General features: G+C 38.7%; 1 protein-coding gene across 1 annotated transcript in view; it reads right to left on the bottom strand.

Annotated features, from left to right (window-relative positions):
- The window catches only part of LOC126482269 (zinc finger and SCAN domain-containing protein 2-like), a 182,670-nt gene that overhangs the window by 109,145 nt on the left and 49,369 nt on the right, over positions 1 to 24,156 (bottom strand). Inside the window, exon 3 of the mRNA XM_050106250.1 lies at positions 9,925 to 10,005. Coding sequence (XP_049962207.1) covers positions 9,925 to 10,005 — 81 coding nt within the window. The remainder of the gene's footprint in view (positions 1 to 9,924; positions 10,006 to 24,156) is intronic.

Genomic DNA, 24,156 nt, shown 5'->3' with positions numbered 1-24,156 from the left:
ATTCACATTGCTTGAAGAAAAGTGAAGGTTGTTTTCATTCCAAAGCCAGGTAGTCTTAATCACACCAAAGCTAAGGATATAAGGCCAGTTTGTCTTCCTTTATTTTAAAGACATTAGAAAAACTTGTTAATGTGCATGTTAGGGAAAGGAGGTTAACCAAAGCTCATCCACATGAAAATCAACACACTCAACCAGGCAAATCATGTGAAACAGCACTTTGCCAACTTGTTAGGAAGAAAGAGAAAGCACACTTTCAGGTAGTTGCTTTCTGCTTCTTCCCAGATATTGAAGGGGCTTTTAGTAACACAGCCTGGAACCCACTGATAAGAGCTGCGGAAGAGCATGGCATTAAGACCAGTGCATGTGGGTGCATTAAGACCATGCTGAGTAGACAAAAGGTAGAAGCCACCGTGATGAATTTGAAGATGGTGATCACCACCACTACCAGAGTGTGTCCACAAGATGAGCTTCTGTCCCCACTACTGGAATTAAGTGGTGAATGAACTTATTAAGGATTTAAATGCTAGACATTATTTTTGCTATGGATTCAAACACAGCACAGTCATAGCAATACTTAGCAAATTTGTAAGTACCAATAAAACAATGCCACAATGCACTCTGAACATTGTGCAAAACTAGTGTAGGAAACAGGATCAAAATGACAGTTCCAAAAAAATTGTTGTTGTGCCATTCATCAGGAAGCATTTCCACGACACATACTGGAATCTTAAGCTGTTCAGTAAAATCCTACCATTAAAGAGAGTAGTGACATACCAGGGAGTAATGGTGGATGCGAAACTAACAAGGACCCCTCACATAAAGAATATCAGTTCCATGACAAAAAGTGCTTTCATGCACACTATATGGGCCAGTGGTAAAAACTGAGGTCCAAATCCAAGGAGCACGTACAGGATACACATCTATACAGCAAGACTTACGATAATTTATGGAGGCTATACTACAGTGCAATTAAGTAGAACGGTGATTGCTAAGGATTATAAAATAGGTTGCTAAGGAGCTCAGGAAGGTTCAGAGACTGGCCTGTCCAGTCAAAACAGCCAGAATTAGCAGCACACCCACTGCCGGGATGGAGGCCGTACTTGACATGCTGCCAGTATATCTTTTGAGTTACAAATGAGTCAGCGGCAAGTGCATACAACTAAAAAACTGAAAACCTTTAGTATATATAGGTCTTACACTAATATAATGAATGTGGTAAATAAAGGGTTGGTCAGGGAAATGACAGCTCACTATACAATAGCTTCAGGTGCTTCAAAAAACCATTCAATGTAACAATTGGAGGTAGGGAAGAATGGAAGAATGAACCACGATACCATTCAGGAGACACAGTCTGGTTTATTGATGTGTCGAAAACAAACAAAGGTGGAGTGCACCCTACTCTACAGAGTTTAATTTCTCTAAGGAAGATGGCTACAGTACTACAGCAGGAGGTACTCATACTCACAGTGTGCACAGAGCAGAAACTACTTAGATGCCAGAAAGATCATAGCATCTATATTCATTCAGACAGCCAAGCAACTCTGAAATGTCTATCAGCACCTGCAATGGGATCATGCCATGAACCTCTGGTAAGGCTATGAGAAAGCAACAGCGTAAACCTGCTGTGGGTCCCTAATCACCCAAGATTTGGTGGTAGTAAACAAGGATACAGGATGGTCAGGGCAGAGGTAACAACACAATTTGTTGGACCAGAACCTGTTTCAGTCATCACTAAGTTGATGGTAAAATCTAAAATACATAGCTGGATCAGGAGACAAACACACAGAATATTGGAATAACCTCAAAAACAGAATCATGGCAAGCTAATGATGCCAAAAATCAGGTTTTAAGAGAAGTTCTGCAATCTTGGGCTTGAATGGGAGGCAAATTAAACTCATGATAAATCTAGTAACTGCCGATGGGAGCTTCAGGAAATATCTGCAAACAATGAGTGTGGAGAAAGAAGCTTCTGAGTGGAGACTGTGTGGTGTGTGGAATGAAACTGTACCACATTTATTTTTCCAAAGTGAAGCACTGAAGGCCAAAAGACACAAAATATTTAGGTTACTAACTGCTTAAGAGGTTGTATCCAACAAAAACCTAGTAAAGAGCCACCTACTACTCCACATGGGCACTGACTGGCTTTACTAGAATGGCAGGGATATATACCACACAATAAATTTATGAATGGTAGAGGCAACAGGGAGCTAAGACAACTGTCATTTTGTTTTCCTGATTAAATCAAAGAAAACAAAAAAACTCAAAACCACAGTGAAAACATTGAATCAGGCATAGAAACATGAATATGGAAGCTTAACCAATGAAGATGCAGCTCAATGGAAGCTGTCCACAGACCAAGAAAGAGCTTCCTGTGAAGGACAAAGATGCTAGTGTATGCTCACCAGTAGCACTAGTTGGAGCCATGGAGGGAAGAAATAGAAAGCCTGTACATCCTCCTAAAAGAAAAACATATCTCTAGTACTGACATCCCCTACCCTGTATGGCAGATACTGATCAAGACAAGAGTGGGAGCACAGAGCTGCAAGATCAACAAGCACAAGGGCCATTACATCCACAGTAACAGCAAAAACTGCAGCTCGTAGTAAACAGCAGGAATATCCCAAGTAAGGTCCCAGGATCAGTACCACTTATTAAAGTTAGAATGCCTAGATACTATTAGGATCAGAGCATCACTTTTTAATGTTAAACAACGGAAACTCCAGGTAGGAATATCAACAATGTAGGAAAAGATAGATAGATATTTACAGCAAGTAGAAACTTAGTAAAGTTAATAATGACTAGATAATATTAGGAACAGAGAATTGGTTGAAACCAGAAGTACAACAAAATTCTAAATTCAGATTGGAATATAGGCTACATGGCAATCGCAGGATGGACATCAATGGTGGCAGTGGATTTCTTGCTGTGAGAAATTTGATAATGTCTACTGAGGTTATTACAGATTCTGAATGTGAAACAATCTTGGTAAAGTTAAGCATCACAAGTGGGTCAAACATGCTTTTACAAACTACATACATCATGAACTGTAGTGGCAGAGGACTTCAGAGAGAGCTTGCAGAATATTAGAAACAAGTTTACTGACCATACTATGATGATGACCATACTATGATGAAGACTTCAATTTGCAAGCTACAGAATAGGGTAGTCATACTATCAAAACTAATGACAGACACAGGTATTCATGTGACTTTATTCTGAGTGTCTTGTCCAAAACTTACTTCGGGCACATAGAGGACCAACTCATGAGGGTAACATCTTAGACCTCCCAGCAACAAATAGATGCAAACTTTTGGAATCGGTTAAAGTAGGTGATGGCATAAGTTATCATAAGGGTGTGATAGCAACAATGACTACAGGTGTTACAAGGGATGTTAAGAAAGATAGGAAAACATTTTTGCTTAACAAGTGCAATAGGATACAAATGGTCGGGTACCTGTGCAGTCAACATCAAATTTTCAGTTCTGAGGATGAAGACATGGACCATAAATGGATAAAAATTTAAAGCACCATTCGTCATTCAATACGGTGTGGAAGAGACCCATTGCAGTTTAATAGACATGTTAGAATGTTGCTATGAAAGCAATAAGAGCTTCATCAGAAATTAAGGACGTCAAAATGTATGTGACAAACAAAAGTTGAATGAAGAGAACATGAGCATAAGGAGTGTGACGAGATAAGTGTCCAATGAATTTGAAAATAAAATTTTGCCAACTGATCTGACAAAACCCTGAGAAGTTTTGCTATTATGTAAGCAGATAAAAATCACTTATTAAGTCACTCCATGACCATACTTGCACTGAAACACATGACAGAAAGAAGGCCAAAATACCGAATTCGGTCTTCCAAAACCGCTTGACTATGGATGATCATAACATGGTCCCACATCCCAATCATCGCACAAATACCAAAATGGCAAATACTGAGATAAATGATTGTGAAATACAAAATCAACTATAATTGCTTTATAGTGGAAAGGCTTCTATAGACCAGAAGGGATATCCATAAAATTCTACAGAGATTATGTGAAAGAAATTGCTTCCCGTCTAGTAGTAGTTCCAATCTTCATTAAGAACTGGACCAAATAAAATACTGGTGGTGTAACTTTTCTGATAGATTACTGTAAGACACTGTGTTTAGAGTGGCATGTGATGTAAGTGTGAACTGTTTTCTGTACCACACTTGATATTTGTTTTGAATACTTTTATAACAAAAATCAATTCATTGATAGTGTTTCTGAAAACTGTGCTTCAACAATATTATAATCAATCTGATAAATTCTGACACTGCACTGTTGTTTTATGTGAGAGATAACCTGATTTATGTGCTATTTGTGTTGCAAAGTTAAGGAACCAATTGTTGTCACAACAATTCGACATCAAGTTTAATAAACACGTGAGAAAGTGACTCCAAAACTATGGAGTTGCAAACATTATTAAATAAATATTATCCATTATTTGTTAAGATTTTCAGTTTCACAACGGACTGGTGTGCTACCAGAGAGGCTAAAAGAAGAGACAACAAAAATAAGGTTGGTTATCTTACACAATGTAGTCAAACTTCAGGAAGACATTTGACACAGTTTCATTTTGTGAACTGTCTTTTAGTAAAAAAAATACAAGCCTACAGAGTATCAAAACAGACCTGTGGCTGGATTCAGAACTTCTTCGCTGATGAAATTCGACACATTGCTCTTAATGGAACAAAATCAACAGTTGTTAAGATAATTTCAGGAGCACCTCAACGAAGTGTGATACTACCATTACTGCTTACAATTTATGTCAATGATTAAATGGATAATGTCAGAAATTCCATGAGGCTGTTTGCAACTTGCTTATGAGAAGGTAGCAACACCAGAAGACTGCAGCACGCTGCAGGAAGACAATCAGAGGATTAATGACAGATACAAGGACTGGCAGTAGACAATGAATGTTAATACATGTAACATATTGTGCATAAATAGGCAAAGCAATCCACTTCTGTACAATTACATTACTGATGAAAAACCACTGGAAACAGTACATACAATAAAATACCTGGGAGTAACCATCTGGAGCAATCTAAAGCAGAAAGCCCACATTAAACAAATAGTAGGAAAAGCACATGCCAGCTTGAGGTTCAAAAGAAGAATCTTTCATCCATGAAAGAAGTGCCCTAGAAAATGATTGTGCAGTCAATTGCTGAGTATCACTTATCAATGCGTGATCCATATCATTGTTGATTAATAGAAGAGATAGACAAGATCTAATGAAAAGTAGTGTTAGTGAAGCCTGACATTGTCAGGAAGAGGACAACAGTCTTAAAATAGTGTTTTAATGCAAAAACTTTTAATGCCTAGACCATAATTTTGTGTATACGATTACAGCATGATGACTAGTTTTAGTGTTTTCTGCAACCATCTTCAGATTATTCAAATTGTAAAAAAGTGGGGAAAGTGAATTGAAAAACACCATCATTATTTGCAGTCATTCAGTGATGTGCACACATAGAAGGGCCAACAAGACTATGACAGTATGTAGCTAAAAACTTCATCAAGCCAAGTTGTAAACTATAATCTCACAAGATGACAGTAATAAAGAAGGAAAATGAACAGTTACATCACATGTCCATGATTTGTAATTGCAAAGCAGGTATTATAGTAAAAATAGTATATGCAATGGTAACACAAACTGTCAGCTGTTCCATAGCCTGGCTAGCAAAGAAGTGATCCAACATGGCATATAAAATAGTCATCTTTATAAAATGTGCACAAGTTAAAGATTAAAAGTAAAAAGCCACAAATCCAACCTTCCTGGCAAGACACATCAAAAGTACCGTATTTACTTGAATCTAAGCCGCACTCAAATCTAAGCCGCACCTGAAAAATGAGACTTGAAATAAAGGGAAAAAAAATTTCCGAATATAAGCCGCACCTGAAATTTGAGACTCGAAATTCAAGGGGAGAGAAAAGTTTCAGGCCGCACCTCCAAATCAAAACAAAGTTGGTCCATTGTAATATCAGACACAATTTAGGTCGAATGAATGACGATACAGCTACAGTAGTTTGGTTCGAGTCGTAAGCTTAGCAGTTAAGCTTTACCAGGTAGCCGTTGCTATGCGTCAGGTGCTCCGTCCGTATTTATGCGGGTACCCTTCCTTTTTCACATGCTTCGTCTGGTTTGAATCGATTGCTTATTTTGCTTTGATCTGATAAGTGCCGTTCTCTTTGTTATAGGTGTTTACGTCACTCTAAGCTGAAAATGCATTACTGTACTGTGTCATGCATTGTTTGTCGCAATCTGATAATGAGTGTTTACGACCTGTCGCCGCTCGCGGCATGGATTGCTTTTGTGCACGCTACCACCGCTTTTTTAAATAAAATAAAAGAGAGAGAGAGAGAGAGAGAGGAATCGTCTCATTAGCGAAACAATGGCAAGAGACTGCTATTTGTTGTTACTTACACTGCTGCCTTCTCTGATAATGATAAACAAGAACCAAATAATAGATTGCGTATGATAGAACATGTTCTGAACGAGAGTTAGGCGAAAATTTTTCTCCGTTTGAAAATCTTTGTGGCCGCTTCTTTAGATTAGGCATAAGAATAATACGAATATAAACATGACACGATACGTACATTCTTCCGCGTTTGCTGTTGTCTCACTCTAGTTTCATAGTTTATTAGGCAGACAGGATTTAAATGAAATAGCAGCAAACACGAAAGAATGCATGACAAAATGTTTATATTCGTATTATTCTTATGGTGAAGGGAATACTGCATGTGATTCACATTTCATCAGGTTCCTATTAGCAACCATCTCTTCTCACAGGTAGGAAAAAATTCAGAACGTAGAGTTGGCCATATTGACAAACATCCCAAACAGTCTTGCCAGTCGAATTTTCATAGTACATTGAAATTCTGCTACATTCGAAGATGAACAATTCGGAATTTGTATTTACTTTGTTGGATAATGTATGAAACTGCAGTGGTCGAAACTCGGGGCAGAGTTTCCACCCTTTTTTTTAAATTTATTTACTGACGCAGAGGTTTTGGCACCAGTATTTATCTTTGTGCCTACAAAGTATGCCTGTGTAGCGCTACATATATTCGACAGCAGAAGTTAGTTGTGGCCGCACCTACCAACATTTTTCAGAACTTCCGCTTGCTTTGCACTCGATTCTAAGCCGCAGGCGGTTTTTTGGATTACAAAAACCAGAAAAAAAGTGAGGCTTAGATTCGAGTAAATACGGTAACTTGAAGTTCAGTCACAGGACTGTCAAGTAGGCATTACAAAGATGCCTAAGTGCAAGGAAGAATTGGACAACATTTTGCTATGCCTCCCTCCCCCCCCCCCCCCCCCCCCACATAGGTAATACAAAATGACCACAATGAAAAAATCCAAAAAAACTGGAGTCAATTCAAAGGTTTACCAACAATCATCTTCCCACATGCCATTCCTGAATTTCATGAATGAAACAGGGATGCGAGGAGCAGATAATGGTATCAGAAGTACCCTCTAACACACGCCATGAAGTGGCTTGCAGAGTATAAATGTATACATAAATTTACATAGGTGTTGTTATTGCTGTTGTTGTTGTTGTGGTCTTCAGTCCAAAGACTGGTTTGATGAAGCTCTCTATGCTACTCTATCCTGTGCAAGCTTATTCATCTCTGAGTAACTGCTTACTGTATCCATCTTTTCATTTCTATCTACAACTTTCATCATCCACACTTCCCTCCAATACTAAATTGGCGATCCCTTGATGTCTCAGAATGTGGCCTATCAACTGACCCCTTCTTCTAGTCTGAATGGGCCACAAATTTCTTTTCTACCCAATTCTACTCAGTAGCTCCTCATTAGTTACGTGATCTACCCACCTAATCTTCAGCATCCTTCTGTTGTACCCTGTAGCACCACATTTCAAAACTTTGATTCTCTTGTCTAAACTGTTTATCATTCATGTTTCCCTTCAATACACGGCTACACTCCATATAAATACTTTCAGAAAAGGCTTCCTAACACTTAAATCTAGATTTGAATGTTAACATATTTCTTTTCTTCAGAAATGCTTTTCTTGTCACTGCCAGTTTATATTTTATATCCTCTATACTTCATACAGATATTCTGCTGCCCAAATAACTAAACTCACCTACTTCTTAATTCTCTCAGCATCACCTGATTTAATTCGACTATATTCTATTATCATTGTTTTGCTTTTGTTGACGTTCATCTTAAATCCTCCTTTCAAGATACTGTCCATTCCGTTCAACTGCTCTTTCAAGTCCTTTGCTGTTTCTGACAGAATTACAATGTCATCAACAAACCTCAAAGATTTTATTTCTTGCCCCTGAACTTTAATTCCTACTCTAAAGTTTTCTTTTGTTTCCTTTATCACTTGCTCAGTGTACAGATTGAATAATATAGGCTACAACCCTGTCTCACTTCCTTCTCAACAACTGCTTCCCTTTCACGTTCCTTCATTCTTATAACTGCCATATGGTTACTGAACAAATTATAAATAGTCTTCACTCCTTGTACTTTACCCCTGCTACCTTCAGAATTTCAAAGAGAGTATTCCAGTCAATACTGTCAAAAGCCTTCTCTAAGTCTACGAATGCTGTAGATAAAGGTTTGCCATCTTCCAAGACAAGTCATAGGGTCAGTACTGACTCGCATGTTCCTACATTTCCCCAAACTGATCTTCCCCAAGGCCGGCTTCTACCAGCTTTTCCATTGTTCTACAAAAAATCTGTGTTAGTATTTTGCAACCATGACTTATTAACCTGATAGTTCAATAATACTTACACCTGTCAGCACTTGATTTCTTTGGAATTGGATTTACTACATCCTTTTGAAGTCTGAGGATATTTCTTCTGTCTCGTATGTCTTGCCTACCAGATGGAAGATTTTTGTCATAGCTGGCTCCCCCAAGGTTGTTAGTAATCCTGACAAAACAATGTCTACTCCCAGAGCCTTGTTTCAACTTAGGTCTTGCAGTGCTCTGTCAAATCATCTCACAGTATCATATCTCCCATCTCATCATTGTCTATGTCCCATTTCATTTCCATAAAATTCCCTTAAATTCATCTCCCTTGTACAGACCCTCTACTCCTAGTCACCTTTCACCTTTCCATTCTTTGCTTTTGACTGTTTTTCCATCTGAGCTCTCAATATTCATACATCTACTTCTCTTTTCTCCAAAAGCCTCTTTAATTTTCCTGTAGGTGATAGCTGTCTTTGCCCTACTGAAATATGCTTCTACATCCTTACATTTGTCCTCTGGCCATTTTGGCTCAGCATTTTGAACTTGGCTATTAATCTCATTTTTTAGACTTTTTACTCCCTTTCACCCTGCTTCATATACTGCATTTTTATATTTTCTCCTTTCATCAATTAAATTCGATATCTTTTGTACTATCCAAGGATTTATATTAGGCCTTGTCTTTTTCCTATTTGATTCTCTGCTGCCTTCACTATTTCATCTCTCAAAGATTTGCATGTACACACGTAGAAAGTGCAAGACCCGAGAGCCATATGCTATCATTCCACATGCTGGATAAAAGAAGATATGGATGGATGTGCAAAATAAGTAAAATAACCTGATAAATAAGTCTGATGACTAAAGCCAGCCTTACAAACAAATAAAAAAGCACTAGCTTTATTTCCACAAAACAAAAATTTGCCAAGTAACAATAATATTCTTCGCAACATTAGTAAGACATCACATTTATTTTCTGATGACTTTTGTTCCCACAGATTACATTTATATCAGCACAGAAAACTAAGTAACATTAGTCTTCTTTGCACTAATATAAACAGCTTATTATCCCTATGGTGTTAAAAATATATATTCCCAATATTACAAGTTGTAATTTCCTGTACAAATAAATAACTCAGACATTTATACAGATTACAGAGCAATATATACCTTGATCAACACATCTGGTTCACATTCCACAGCTTGCTGTGGTTGCATAGTGGACAGCCAATCATGCGCACCAGACACCACCTGCAAATCACAAAATATCAAATTTTTTAAGAAATATTTATGACAAAGCCATAATGAACAATGGAATGAAAGAAATATATAAAAAGAACTCTTCACAGAAGATGGAGTACAAGAATGAATATTACAGTAACACAACTGTTTGTTGATTTATTGATTAAATATCTGCTCATCTCATGTACAGCACAGGCCTGAATGTTATTTACACTGGTACTTCAAAACAACAAGAAATCCTATGGCTTTCACACAGTGATGCCTTCCAATATCAAAATCACAGAAGAAGTCAGGCTACTTTTGATTAAGAACTGTGATACACTCAACTCAGTGCCCGGTATAGTCTTATGATGAAGCTATGGACCCTGCCTTTCTCAGAAATTGGGGAATTTCCATCTCACCACTTCAATGGAAAGTTCTAGAACTTGTAGGTAAACTGAGCAGTTAACAATTTATTGTTGGGAACAAACATTATCACAAACTGCATCAAATCAAGACATCAGCAATATTTTGTCATCAGACATTACTTCCTTTTTAAAAAAATAAACATATCAAGTTGCCTAAATGACAGTATGCATAACAACTGTTCCTGCTGTTTGTAGGCGAAGTCTCAGGCCATATTGTTATCTTATTACTGGATGACACTTTTGTCTTCTCCACCTGAACAACAACAGCTAAATATATAGGTCATATTGTTATCTTATTACTGGATGACACTTTTGTCTTCTCCACCTGAACAACAACAGCTAAATATATAACATATGTTTAATACAAATGAGTCTTCTATGGGTTTTAGAGTGGATCAAGAAGATAAAGTTTTGAAAAGGAACCCCAGTCAAGAAATGCCCAGTTTGGGTGAAAAATAAGACTGAAGATTGGATCACTTTCAAGTCTCCTACACAACAGTGGAGGTAATGAGCTCTGACCTTTGTGCTCTGTGGAAGCCTCTGGCATGGGCAATGTTTCAAGTACTCATCATTGAGTTCTCTTCTATGTGACGAAGGATGTCCTCTTTGCTTCAAAGTCAAAGTGCAGCACATCAGCCAGCACTCCTAGTTGCAAATGTACCTGTTTCTTACAGGTGTTGATGTAGTCAGACAAAAAGGGTATATGATATCATAATTTATTTTATATTCAAAAGTACAATTCTGAACATATGTTCCTTTTGGAAACTTTATCTATTAAGTTCCCTGTACAACCACTAGTAGTCTGTAATAGGAAATGTGAAACACCCTGTATATCATGCAAATGGTTTTCTTCAAGCAATGGAAAATCCAAAATGGAGTCACCGACTCAGCATCTCTGCTATATGGAACATGTCCCCCCCCCCCTCCCCCTGATGTGAAGTTTGTGGTAATTACCCTTTCCATTTGAGGAAGATCTTTGTAGAGCCAAACAACACAATCTGTTAGCCAATGGCCAGTGACCACAAGAAGATGGCAGCTACACTGTCAATATATCCTATATTCTTTACCATACAAATAATCATTATAGGCCAACTTTGTCATGTGATGTAAAGAAAAAGTTAGTACTTGTAACTCTGTTAAAAGATACTGATCATTCATTATATTGATGCTAGCAAGCTGATGACAGCAAGTTTCTGTAATGGATGTTAATAACCTGTGATTCAAGACAATTACCTAAAAAACTAAAAGTACAATACAGAACCTACTGTAATTGAGAATTTTGCATGCGATCTCAAAATTGGTCTATACCATATGAAAATGGATAAATCTCAACAAGTTAGGATGGCAAATGAAAGCAGTAATATTCCAGAAAAAGAAGTCACTACTAAATACAGGATATTAGCTAAAGAGCAGAAGGTAACAAATAATATTAACCGTAAACTGAAAAACAATGAAACCTCTATAACAAAGGGATTACTGTCCTTGTTGCACTAGAAAGACAATATGTAGCTACAACTTTGAATTTTTTTTAGGAAAATGACACCACCAAAGCAGATACAGACCTGACCACAGATCTGTAAAAAGAGATTGAGAACTGCTTAAGTAATACCACGAAACTTATTAGAAATTTCAAAAGAAATAGATAGTGAACATGGGTCCTAAGCCTTCTGTTTTGAGAAGTCAATTTAAGATCCCCAAGGACAGACATCCAACTCATCTGATTATGAACAGTAAATGTAATGCTCGTCACAAATTAGCTAGCCATTCACACACAAGTTAAAGAATCCTTTGTTTTTGAAAATAATTTTTCTGTTGCAAATAGTTTATATTTGATAAATAAACTGAAACTGCTACAATGTATATCTCACACTGCTTTGCTTTCTTTTGATACTACAAGCCTTCATACAAATGCTCCAACTGGTTTGATACTCAAGATCATCAAAAATAACCTATTATATTGTAAAAAACTGACAGAATTACAAATCTCAGAACTTGTGAGTTTATCGAGCAGAGTGCTAAAGTACAACTATTTTATGTTTGATGGTAAATTGTATGAACAATCATTTGACTAAGCCATGTGGGAAGTCCTTTAGCTAGTACTTTATCCAATTTCTTTTTCCCCCCCAAGAAGAAAGCTTAATCAAAATCCGAACTAAGTAATAAGCTTCTGGTTATACTGATGATTTAATTTTTGCATTTGATGGCACTAACCAAAGTTTATAACAGTTGTTTGACATTTCCAATAATTTTTGTAAGAAAATTAAGCATACAAAATAATTTCGAAACCAGAATGGTGAATTAAATTTACTAGATTTGATGTTATCATACAGAATAGTAAAATTAACTGCAATGTTCATCATAAAGCAACTTACTGAGACAACTTTATTCCAGCTGACTCTTTTCATCCACATGCCAATTAAGTAGCTTTCTTCCACTCAGCAACAAATCACGCTTTGATTAAGCCTGATCAAAATGACTGCAAGCAACAATGGCTATTAGCCAGGTGGAGTTGACCAGATCCTAAATAATAAAACAGCTGCAAAATTTTCAATGCTTGGCAATAACAAAAGGACAGTTACAGGGGAAAACAAAAAGTTTATATCAATACCTTTTTTGGGTAAAGTGCCGTACAGGGTTAGCCATCTCTTAACTAAAATGTGTGGTTGTAAGGTTACATTTTTCACCAATAATAGTGTCCAATATACACCCTTGGGGTAAATGAGTATCCTTTTACCAACTCAGATGTTTACAAAATGTTACATATGTGATAACTGTCCAAGATATTATACAGGACCAACTGGAAGGGCATTCGAAGTTTAGTGTAAAGAGTAATCACTGAGTGAGGGAGGTAATAACGTATACAATTACACCTATGCAGAAGTTTTGTTAAATTCTGAACATATTCTGAGAAAATTAACAGAAACAGTAATTTTGCATAAGGAAGGAAAATGTTATGTAATATTTATTGGAGGGACTTAAGATTTTTAAACATTTAGCTAACAGAGATGGTTTTATCTCAAATGAACAGCTGCAGCTTAGTAATAAGAATTTTCTCAACGGTGTTATGTCTTTACTCACGGCTGTTTACAGGCTGCATGCACTGTGGTGAGGACGTCATTTTCCTCAAACATACTTGCTCTTGTCAGTTGTTCAGCACTAGACAGTTCACATTACAGTTCCGTTGCCATACCGCCAGAAATGAATCCAAAATACACAACTATTTTAAGACGCTATGTTTTATTTTACATCATCAATTTTAATTACACAGAAAGCTAAACAATTTTTTAGCTCTACATTTCATCTATTTGGAGCAACGGATTTGGAGCAACAGCCTATGTTGCTACAGAAGGAAGACTTATCCAAAACACCTGTAATTGTTTTAATGAAATTATGTTTTATAAAAATTTTCTGTTATAATGACTTTTAATTGCATTTTTTAAATGTAGTGGACGTGCACTGTTAAAGGTATGCTTATAATATTCAATATACATGCGAGGGGTTTCCCCCCCCCCCCCCCCCCCAATGATTAGACATAAGTTACTCAAGATGATTATTAATGTGTAATCACACACAACTTTTATTTGTCTGGTGGTGTTGTGTAAGCAACTCAGCATGTTTATTTGTGCATTTCTTGCCCTTACACATTTGGTACCCTCTACACGGAAGCTACCTTGAGTTACATTAGTTGATCAGTTTTATTCATGAAGTTCACATTGATGCTAACGGATGACCATGATTTATTATTTTTGAGGCAAATTTTTACTTGACAAGAGCGAAATATCCTTATTCTAATCTGTACCTTTCCAACGCAATATGTAACAAGTGTATACTCTTGGTCTCCAGTATTTTATCCGCATTTCATATTTCTGTTTCACTTGAACCTTTTGCAAAAAAATGTGCAATTTCTAGGTATCACAATCTCCATCTTAAGATGATAGTTTTATAATTATCAAAACCTTGGTCAAGGGTTCTAATAAAAATGTGCCATGCAACAGGTTGGCTGACATTTTCATCATTTCCAAGACAAAAGAAAACAAATGGACCTTCGTGAACTTGTTTATGAACAAATATATCTAAAAACAAAGATGATGAGACTTACCAAACAAAAGCGCTGGCAGGTCGATAGACACACAAACAAACACAAACATACAGACAAAATTCTAGCTTTCGCAACCAACGTTGCTTCATTAGGAAAGAGGGAAGGAGAGGGAAAGACGAAAGGATGTGGGTTTTAAGTGAGAGGGTAAGGAGTCATCCCATTCCCGGGAGCGGAAAGACTTACCTTAGGGGGAAAAAAGGACAGGTATACACTCGCGTGCACACACACACATATCCATCCGCACATCCACAGACACAAGCACACATTTGTAAAGGCAAAGAGTTTGGGCAGAGATGTCAGTCAAGGCAGAAGTAAAGAGGCAAAGATGTTGTTGAAAGACAGGTGAGGTATGAGCGGCGGCAACTTGAAATTAGCGGAGGTTGAGGCCTGGCGGATAACGAGAAGAGAGGATATACTGAAGGGCAAGTTCCCATCTCCGGAGTTCTGACAGGTTGGTGTTAGTGGGAAGTATCCAGATAACCCGGACGATGTAACACTGTGCCAAGATGTGCTGGCCGTGCACCAAGGCACATTTAGCCACAGGGTGATCCTCATTACCAACAAACACTGTCTGCCTGTGTCCATTCATGCGAATGGACAGTTTGTTGCTGGTCATTCCCACATAGAATGCATCACAGTGTAGGCAGGTCAGTTGGTAAATCACGTGGGTGCTTTCACACGTGGCTCTGCCTTTGATCGTGTACACCTTCCGGATTACAGGACTGGAGTAGGTGGTGGTGGGAGGGTGCATGGGACAGGTTTTACACCGGGGGCGGTTACAAGGATAGGAGCCATAGGGTAGGGAAGGTGGTTTGGGGATTTCATAGGGATGAACTAACAGGTTACGAAGGTTAGGTGGATGGCGGAAAGACACTCTTGGTGGAGTGGGGAGGATTTCATGAAGGATGGATCTCATTTCAGGGCAGGATTTGAGGAAGTCGTATCCCTGCTGGAGAGCAACATTCCGAGTCTGATGGAACCAAAGGAGTTGAGGTTGGAGAGGAAATTCTGGAGTTCTTCTTCACTGTGAGTCCAGATCATGAAGATGTCATCAATAAATCTGTACCAAACTTTGGGTTGGCAGGCCTGGGTAACCAAGAAGGCTTCCTCTAAGTGACCCACGAATAGGTTGGCGTACGAGGGGGCCATCCTGGTACCCATGGCTGTTCCCTTTAATTGTTGGTATGTCCGGCCTTCAAAAGTGAAGAAGTTGGGTCAGGATGAAGCTGGCTAAGGTAATGAGGAAAGAGGTTTTAGGTAGGGTGGCAGGTGATCGGCGTGAAAGGAAGTGCTCCATCGCAGCGAGGCCCTGGAAGTGCGGAATATTTGTGTATAAAGAAGTGGCATCAATGGTTACAAGGATGGTTTCCGGGGGTAACAACTGGGTAAGGATTTCAGGCGTTCGAGAAAGTGGTTGGTGTCTTTGATGAAGGATGGGAGACTGCATGTAATGGGTTGAAGGTGTTGATCTACGTAGGCAGAAATACGTTCTGTGAGGGCTTGGTAACCAGCTACAATGGGGCGGCCAGGATGATTGGGTTTGTGAATTTTAGGAAGAAGGTAGAAGGTAGGGGTGCGGGGTGTCGGTGGGGTCAGGAGGTTGATGGAGTCAGGTGAAAGGTTTTGTAGGGGGCCTAAGGTTCTGAGGATTCCTTGAAGCTCCGCCTGGACATCAGGAATGGGGTTACCTTGGCAAACTTTGTATGTGGTGGTGTCTGAAAGCTGACGCAGTCCCTCAGCCACATACTCCCGACGATCAAGTACCACGGTCGTGGAACCCTTGTCCGCCGGAAGAATGACGATGGAATGGTCAGCCTTCAGATCACGGATAGCTTGGGCTTCAGCAGTGGTGATGTTGGGAGTAGGATTAAGGTTTTTTAAGAAGGATTGAGAGGCAAGGCTGGAAGTCAGAAATTCCTGGAAGGTTTGGAGAGGGTGATTTTGAGGAAGAGGAAGTGGGTCCCACTGTGACGGAGGACGGAACTGTTCCAGGCAGGGTTCAATTTATGAACAATTTATGAACAAATTTGTTTTTGCAAAACTAAAAGTTTGCCCACAGAAGTTTGACATTCATGGAAAACAAAACTTGCATAAAATGTATCATTCTAATTTTAACATACAGAAAGTTTAATACTGGTACATGCAATTTGTTACAGAGAAGACTGACAACTTATTTAACTCTTACTGTTTACGGCGTATTTTTTATTGCAGAGTGTTAGTTTTTGTGGCAAGCTGCTTTTTGTAAATATCAAATAACACAAAACAACATATAAGAAAAGAAAGAACACACAAAAATTGAAAACTTATTTAGAACAATTTATGTTGAAAAATTATCTCACTGTTGCAATTTCCTACGGGTCATACAACAGTTCGATTGAAGAGATTCTCCAGAATGACATGTTCCACTATTACACTTTAGGCCAACAAAAGATGTTCGTGAAAGTAGAAAATGTATTTTAGGTAGTCTATAGGTAACGGACATGCAACTGTGTGTGCTAAATGTTGATATGTTCAGAAAAGATGAACGAAGTGTGGATAGGACACTGGCAAAGTGCGACCGACGATTGAGCATCTCTGATGTTTTGGTGTCGCTGCTTGGTGGTGCTTTGGATGGCAGAGACAACGGGGCGCTGTCTGAAATGTCAGTGCCCAAGAAAACAATTGAAATGTTTATATACTCTTTGAGGTGATGTCATAAGATTCACTTCATCTATGTTGCTTAAGTTAATGTTCACCGAAGTGTGCAATGGTTTTATATGAGCAACAAAATCAGAAGAGTTCTTTCAAAAGCAGCTATGTCATTTTGTAATAAGTTGATGTAGTTGTGAGCTCTCAGCTGGTGAAAAAATCCACACTAACTGTGGAACTGAGTAGCGGGTCTACAGCTTCAAGAAAATACAAAGCAACCACCAAGACTGAATACGCTAACAATTATTACAAACAGCATTGGAGTTCAGATAAATTGAGAAGTGAAAACTTAGTTACAACCCATAACAAGTGAATTCCACATTGTATTACTTCATTTGGTGCCCTATGTGTGGGCCGCACATGAGAGGTATTAAAATAGGAGAGCTTCAACAGAAAATAAAGAAACTTTTATGAAACAACACAAAAATATATGATGCTGTCGATCCCGCTAACCAGAAATTTCCAGGTGCTGTCTTTCACTGAAACTGAAACTGTTTTGTGGAAACTTGCTGAGTCCCATATCAAGGGAAGGCAAACACAATACAGTAGGGGCCAATTAATCATCAGTAGTTCGAATGAACGGCGAATAATGGTACCCCTTAGGGAAATGGCGCAAGGGACAGGAAAGAACACCAGTTGCACTCAAAGTACATACCTTGGGGGTCTCATTCGACATCTTCAACAGGCTATTCCAGCAGCCATTGAGATAATGGGTGCAACCAACTGCAGATGGTGGCACACATTGGAACAAATGATGTGTGTTGTCTGCAGCAACTGCAGGCAACACGCAGTCTGCAATCTGTTATTCCAGCAATTGACAGAGAAGGTTCAAAGTCATACTAGGATCATTACAACGACTGGCAGAGAAAGTTGGAAAGACCAGCCTTAAGCATGGAGTTCCAATAAATCTCACAATATGCAGCACCGTCCCCAGATATGATAATGGCCTCCTGGTTCTGAATCAAATGGAAGGACTGAAACAGAGCCTTCAGAGGTTCTCTGACAAGCCAGGCAGCGACTTTCTGGACTTGCCCCATAGGATTAAGAACTTTAGGGTCCCCCTAAATGGGTCAGGTGTGGCTACAAGTCAGAGGCTACTACCCAGGTAGTGTGTGTGTGTGTGGGGTGCACACAATGGTTTTTTAGATTAACCAATTCTCCACCCAGTCCAGGTAAGATCAGCTGTAGGAGACCCATACACATAAATTTAAGATCCAAAAGAATGATCTCCCCCCCCCCCCCCCCCCCACAATTGGTGAAAGTATTAAAGTCATATATTTAGTGCCAAAGCGTTCACAACGAAGTGCCAGAGTTTAAAGCACGTCTGAAAACCAGTGAAGCTCACGTAACACTAGGTACAGAAAGCTGGTTGAAACCTGAAACTAACAGCAGTGTAATTTTTGGGAAAATTTAAGTGTATACCAAAAGGCTACGCTAATGGTAAAAAGAGGTGGTGTATTTGTCACAGTACACTAGAAACTCATATCTACCAAGATAGAAATTGGAGCTGCATGAGATATTGTTTGTGCAAGACTCAGTATCAGGGGTGGGCATAAAATGGTAACTGAATCCTTCTATAACTGCCCAGATTCACCTCCTGATGCAACCAAAAACTTTAGAGAAAACATCAGTCCACTTACAGATAAGTTATCCAATCATACTTTAATGATCAAAGCAGACTTTAATCCTGCAAAAATCTGTTGGAAAATTACAAGTTTGTTAGTGGTGGACATGAGAAGACATCTGTGAAAGATTACTAAATGCCTTCTCTGGAAACTATCTAGAACAGATAGTTCAGAACCCCACTCACTTCCATGATACACAGTCACTGTAAAGAAACTTCTAAAGACACAGAGACTACTGCAGAGAAGGCATAGAACGTAGGAGTAAATAGAGAGATGCTGAATGGAATGTGTTTAGCTGTCAAGACAGCACTGTGTGAAGCCTTCAATGATACCATAACAGATTATTGTCCAATGATCTTTCAAAAAACCCATACAAATTCTGGGCATATGTAAAGGCTGCTAATTGCACCAAAGTTAGTGTACAGTCACTTGCAAATGAGGCAAGAACTAAAACTGAGAGTGGCAAAGCAAAAGCTGAAATCCTTAACTCTGTTTTCAAATATTCTGTTACAAAGGAAAAGAACTGCTCCGATTTAATACTCGTACCACTGAAACAATGAATGAAATCAATATTAGTGTCAGTGGTGTTGAGAAACAGGTGTAATCGTTCAAACTATATAAAGCTCCAGAGCCCGATGGAATCCCTATCAGTTTCGCCAATGAATTTGCACTTGAGTAATATGTAGTGGATCGCTCGAACAAAAAACTATTCCCAGTAGTTGGAAAAACCACAGGCCACACCCGCTTACAATAAGGGTAGTAGAAGTGACCTACAAAACTACCATCCATTTGCTGTACAACCTTAGAACATATTCTTAGGTCAAACATAATGAGGTGTGTCTAACAGAATGACCTTCTTCATGCCAACCAGTGTGGATTCCGATTATGCGAAGCCCAACTCACACTTTTCTCACATGATATACTGAAAGCTTTGGATCTAGACACTCAGGTATACGTTGCATAGGATAAGGTGGCTCACGTGCAGTAACCAGGTTTCATCCATCAGTGTTGGGCGAGTTTATTCATTCGTTCAGAGGGGCCGGCTGACAAACGTTTACTACCTTTCAGATAGTCAGTGATCACGGAATCGACATGCACGCCCTGTAATCTTTCTCAAACAATTTTACAGAAACTATTCAGTAAGAAAATTTCATTTTTGTTTTACTTGTAGCTTTATACACCAGGTTCATTTTTATGTGCCCATCATTTCGTTAATGGTCATAGTTCTTGTGATATTTACGTGGAAGTAAGACACTCAGGGAAATTCAAAAAAAATTGCAATGAAAATTGAGGGGTACATACAATTTTGTTTGGTGCATATTACATACACTCATTTGCAGCTGCACTGCTCCAGCGATAAACCCAGAGTGGAATATCCACTACATTCCTCACATCTTATAAATGATTTGAGATATCGAAATGAGATTTTTGGAAAATGATACCACACAAAGGGAAGAGCAGTTTGCCATATGGTTATTACCCAAAACTTCATTATCTACCACGTTATTCCACTAACTACAGAGTTTTTTGAGGGCCATCGACAGCTGGGGAAACAAGAAATGCTATGGGTTTTGGAACAACGTAAGTGGAGACATTACACATTTATTTTGTACCAAGGATGTGCTTTTTCATAAGATGCTTACCTTACTTGTCCTCATTTCCCCACTTAATAAACTTCTGTTTCAGAATTCTCTCGCTTTGCATCTGCACAACATATAGTGAGGTGGGACTGTATAAACTCAGCTGAGTTTTGGCAAAAGAAGCAAATTTTAACATGGCAACAAGAGAAATGTGTACATGTTATTCAAAATTCCCCACTTATGGCACTTCTCTGAAAGTTCAAATCGTTAACAAACCAGGCAAAAACAAATCACTGCATTTTCTGCAGAATTCCTTTTAGATACTAACCAAAGAGGAGGTGACAAATCTTTTTGGATGGTCACAACGCAAGCATGACGGTGAAGGGGCCCCACTTAATATTTACAAAAAAATGTGAGTGTAGGCTTCAGCTGAACAGCACTTCCCCTTCAACACTCAGCATTTCCCCTACACCTGCCCGCAGCCCCCACCACTACCATTCCCGCAAGCGTGGCCTGACATCTGTGAATCTACCAGCCACAGTATTCTGCATGCACTATAGATGCAGTATTGCTTTGTATCCAAAAAGCTTTTGCCTCAGTACTAAATCTACACTTATTGTGAAAAGTATGATAATGTGGGGTATGAAGCATTACACCACTCTCCTGATGGTTATCAATTTTCGTGACCAGTACTGCTACTTTTCAATCAAGTAGCTCTTCACCTGGCCTCTCAACAGCTGAGTGCACCCTGCTTGCCAACAGCACTCGGCAGACCAGGACGATGACCCACCAAAGTGCTAGCCAAGCACAACAGTGCATAACCTTGGCGATCTGACGAGAACCAGTGTTACCACTGCGGCAAAGTACAAAGGACAATTAAAACAAGTAGAAAGGTTTATATGTTCAATCAAGTAGATCAAAAAGCAGTAGAGTCATATCTCAATGAGGAACCAGAAACTTTTTAACACAGGGCATGTACAGGAACTGCAGTTCAAATTTCAAAGAATAGTTGACCATGCAGTGGATAGATATGTACCAAGTAGAAAAGTACATAATGGAAGGGAACCTCCATGGTATAAAGTCACTGGAGAGAAACTTCTAAAGACACAGAGACTACTGCAGAGAAGGTGTAAAACGGAGCATGGCATATAGATAGAGAGATGCTGAATGGTATGTGTTTACCTGTCAAGGGGCAATGTGTGAAGCCTTCAATGACTACCGTAAATGATTATTGTCAAATGATCTTTCACAAAAGCCACGGGAATGCTGGGTGTATGTAAAGGCTGCTAGTTGCACCAAAGTTAGTGTACACTCACTCTCAAATGAAGCAGGAACTGAAATTGAGAGTAGCAAAGTGAAAGCTCAAATGCTTAACTCTGTTTTCAAATATTCCGTTGCAAAGGAGAAGAGCTGCTCCGATTCAATACTTGTACCACTGAAACAATGAGTGAAATCAGTATTAGTGTCAGTGGTGTTGAGAAACAGGTGTAATCATTAAAACTGTATAAAGCTCCAGGGTCCAATGGAATATCTTATCAGTTTCTATACTGAATTTGCACATGATTTAGTCCCACTTCTAACTGTAATCTGTAGTGAACCCTGTGGTGGCTTGTAGGTATACATTCTGCATGTTCTCTAATTTTTAAATTCAGAAAATAATGAGAGTCCAAAATTAATAGCATCTGCAGTATAACAGTTATGATTATCAACATATTTATACAACTTCAGCCACTGTCAAGAGTAGTAGTAGTAGTAGTAGTTGTAGTAGTAACAGTTATTATAATAATATGCATAACTTGTTTGAAAAAGGAAGAATTGTTTTTGTGGAATTTTGTTATTTTCAACATGATGAAGTACACTTTATGGCAAGAATGAGATAATATTTAAGCTTTCACTTCTCTCCGTTTTGCACTTTTCTGTAAGTGTAGTTTGCATGCTTTTTTATTTCTTCGACAAATGTGCGAGATCACTAATTCTTGTATTATTTAACGAATTAACTTCTGGGCTAAAAATCAGGCATTCTTACATTGCACCAAAAAAAAAACTAATGCTTATTATACACTTCTTTGTTAAACGTTTGCTTGTAGTCACTCTTATTTGATTTCATCTCTTTCCCAGACAACAGATCTGGTGTGGAATGCCCTAGTTTCATTGTGATTGCAGCTAACTTTTTCTGGTAATTTTCTGTTCTGTTAGTGCTTAATGCAGGTTCAACAGAGTTCATGTTGACACTCCTCAGGAAAGCCAATTCCTGCACAGTAGACAAGCAACACCAAACACAAACTGCCATTTGTGGAAATGATTAAATTCAAGTAGTGCTACCTGACAACAAGGTCACTTGACTATAATACAAATGAGGCACTGAGAGCCATAAGGACCAAAAGCACACTGTCTTCGACCCTCTATATTTAAGTGAATATCAGACAAACCAGTGAGACAGATTTTTGTGAATGTTCAGATATACGTACAATGTGGGCCTGTAGTACAGATAAACCTGACCCACTGTAAGACCAGCAGATATAAAAAGCACAAATAACTGCTGCAGTCTCACAACTGGTGATAATGTGCTTTATGGTTCTCAGCACCACAAATGGATTCCTGTATGATAAAATCTATAACTTAATGTACTATACCTCACTCAGAATCTCACAAAATATATTTTTCTATCAGTATAACTATAACATATACTGATAACCGGATTTTACTATATAGTGAGTGAATATGCATATCTGTGGAATGTGCTATCGCCTAGCGGGATTTATGCCAAGGGAACGTAGGTAAAAGTCTGCTGCAGTGTGCTACCACCTGGTGCATTGACGTAAACTTGTAGTTAAATTGTAAGGGGTAGCAGTGTGTACCACAAACCGTGCACATTGTTTATCAAATCCATACGCATTTGACCCGTAAGGAAATTTCATCACACCAGTTGCGCATGCTCAGAAGCTCCTTAAAATGTGCACAAGTGAACATGTGCTTGCAACCCTGATGCCAAGTTTCACTGAGCCTAGAGGAGCAATATGTAGCACAGCATGGTAGATTTAGTGTCATATATTTCAGTTCACTGCATCTACATTATGTTTAACAGCATTCAAAGAAAAATAACCAATAAATCCGCAAGGTGTCATAAGTAAGGGTGTTCACATGCTCTTGTGCACTTACACAGCAGCCGCCACTGAGTAGATCCCTTGAACACAATCCCCTGCCCAGCAATTGGAAAAAAGCACAAGTGACACCCATTTACAGTATGGGTAGTAGATGCGATCCACAAAACTACCACCCATCAGTTGCAGTATCTTTGAACATACTCTTAGGTCAAACACACTGAGGTGTCTTTTAACAGAATGCTCTCTTCTATGCCAACCAGCATGGATTCCGAAAACAATGATCACACGAAACACAATTCACACTTTTCTCAGATGACATACTGAAAGCTCTGGTTCAAGACGGTCGGGTAGATGAAGTGTTTCTTTATTTCCAAAAATGGGGTATGAAGTGAAATTTGTGACCGGACTGAGGATTTTTTTGGTAGGGAGGATGCAGCATGTTATCGTAGATTGACAGTCAACATCATATGTAAAAGTAAAAGACTTGCTGTACATGCTGTGTATTAATGACTTTGCAGACAATGTTGGTAGCCTTAGACCTTTTGCAGATGATGCAGCTATCTGTAATGAAGTACTGTCTGAAAGATGCTGTGTAAATATTCAGTCAGATCTTGATATGATTTCAATGTGTTGAAAAGATTGACAACTTGCTTTAAA

This window comes from Schistocerca serialis, chromosome 5 (genome assembly GCF_023864345.2).
Source record: "Schistocerca serialis cubense isolate TAMUIC-IGC-003099 chromosome 5, iqSchSeri2.2, whole genome shotgun sequence".
NCBI lineage: Eukaryota > Metazoa > Arthropoda > Insecta > Orthoptera > Acrididae > Schistocerca > Schistocerca serialis.
The sequence above is the reverse complement of the archived record's forward strand: the minus strand, read 5'-3'. Positions and strand labels throughout refer to the sequence as shown.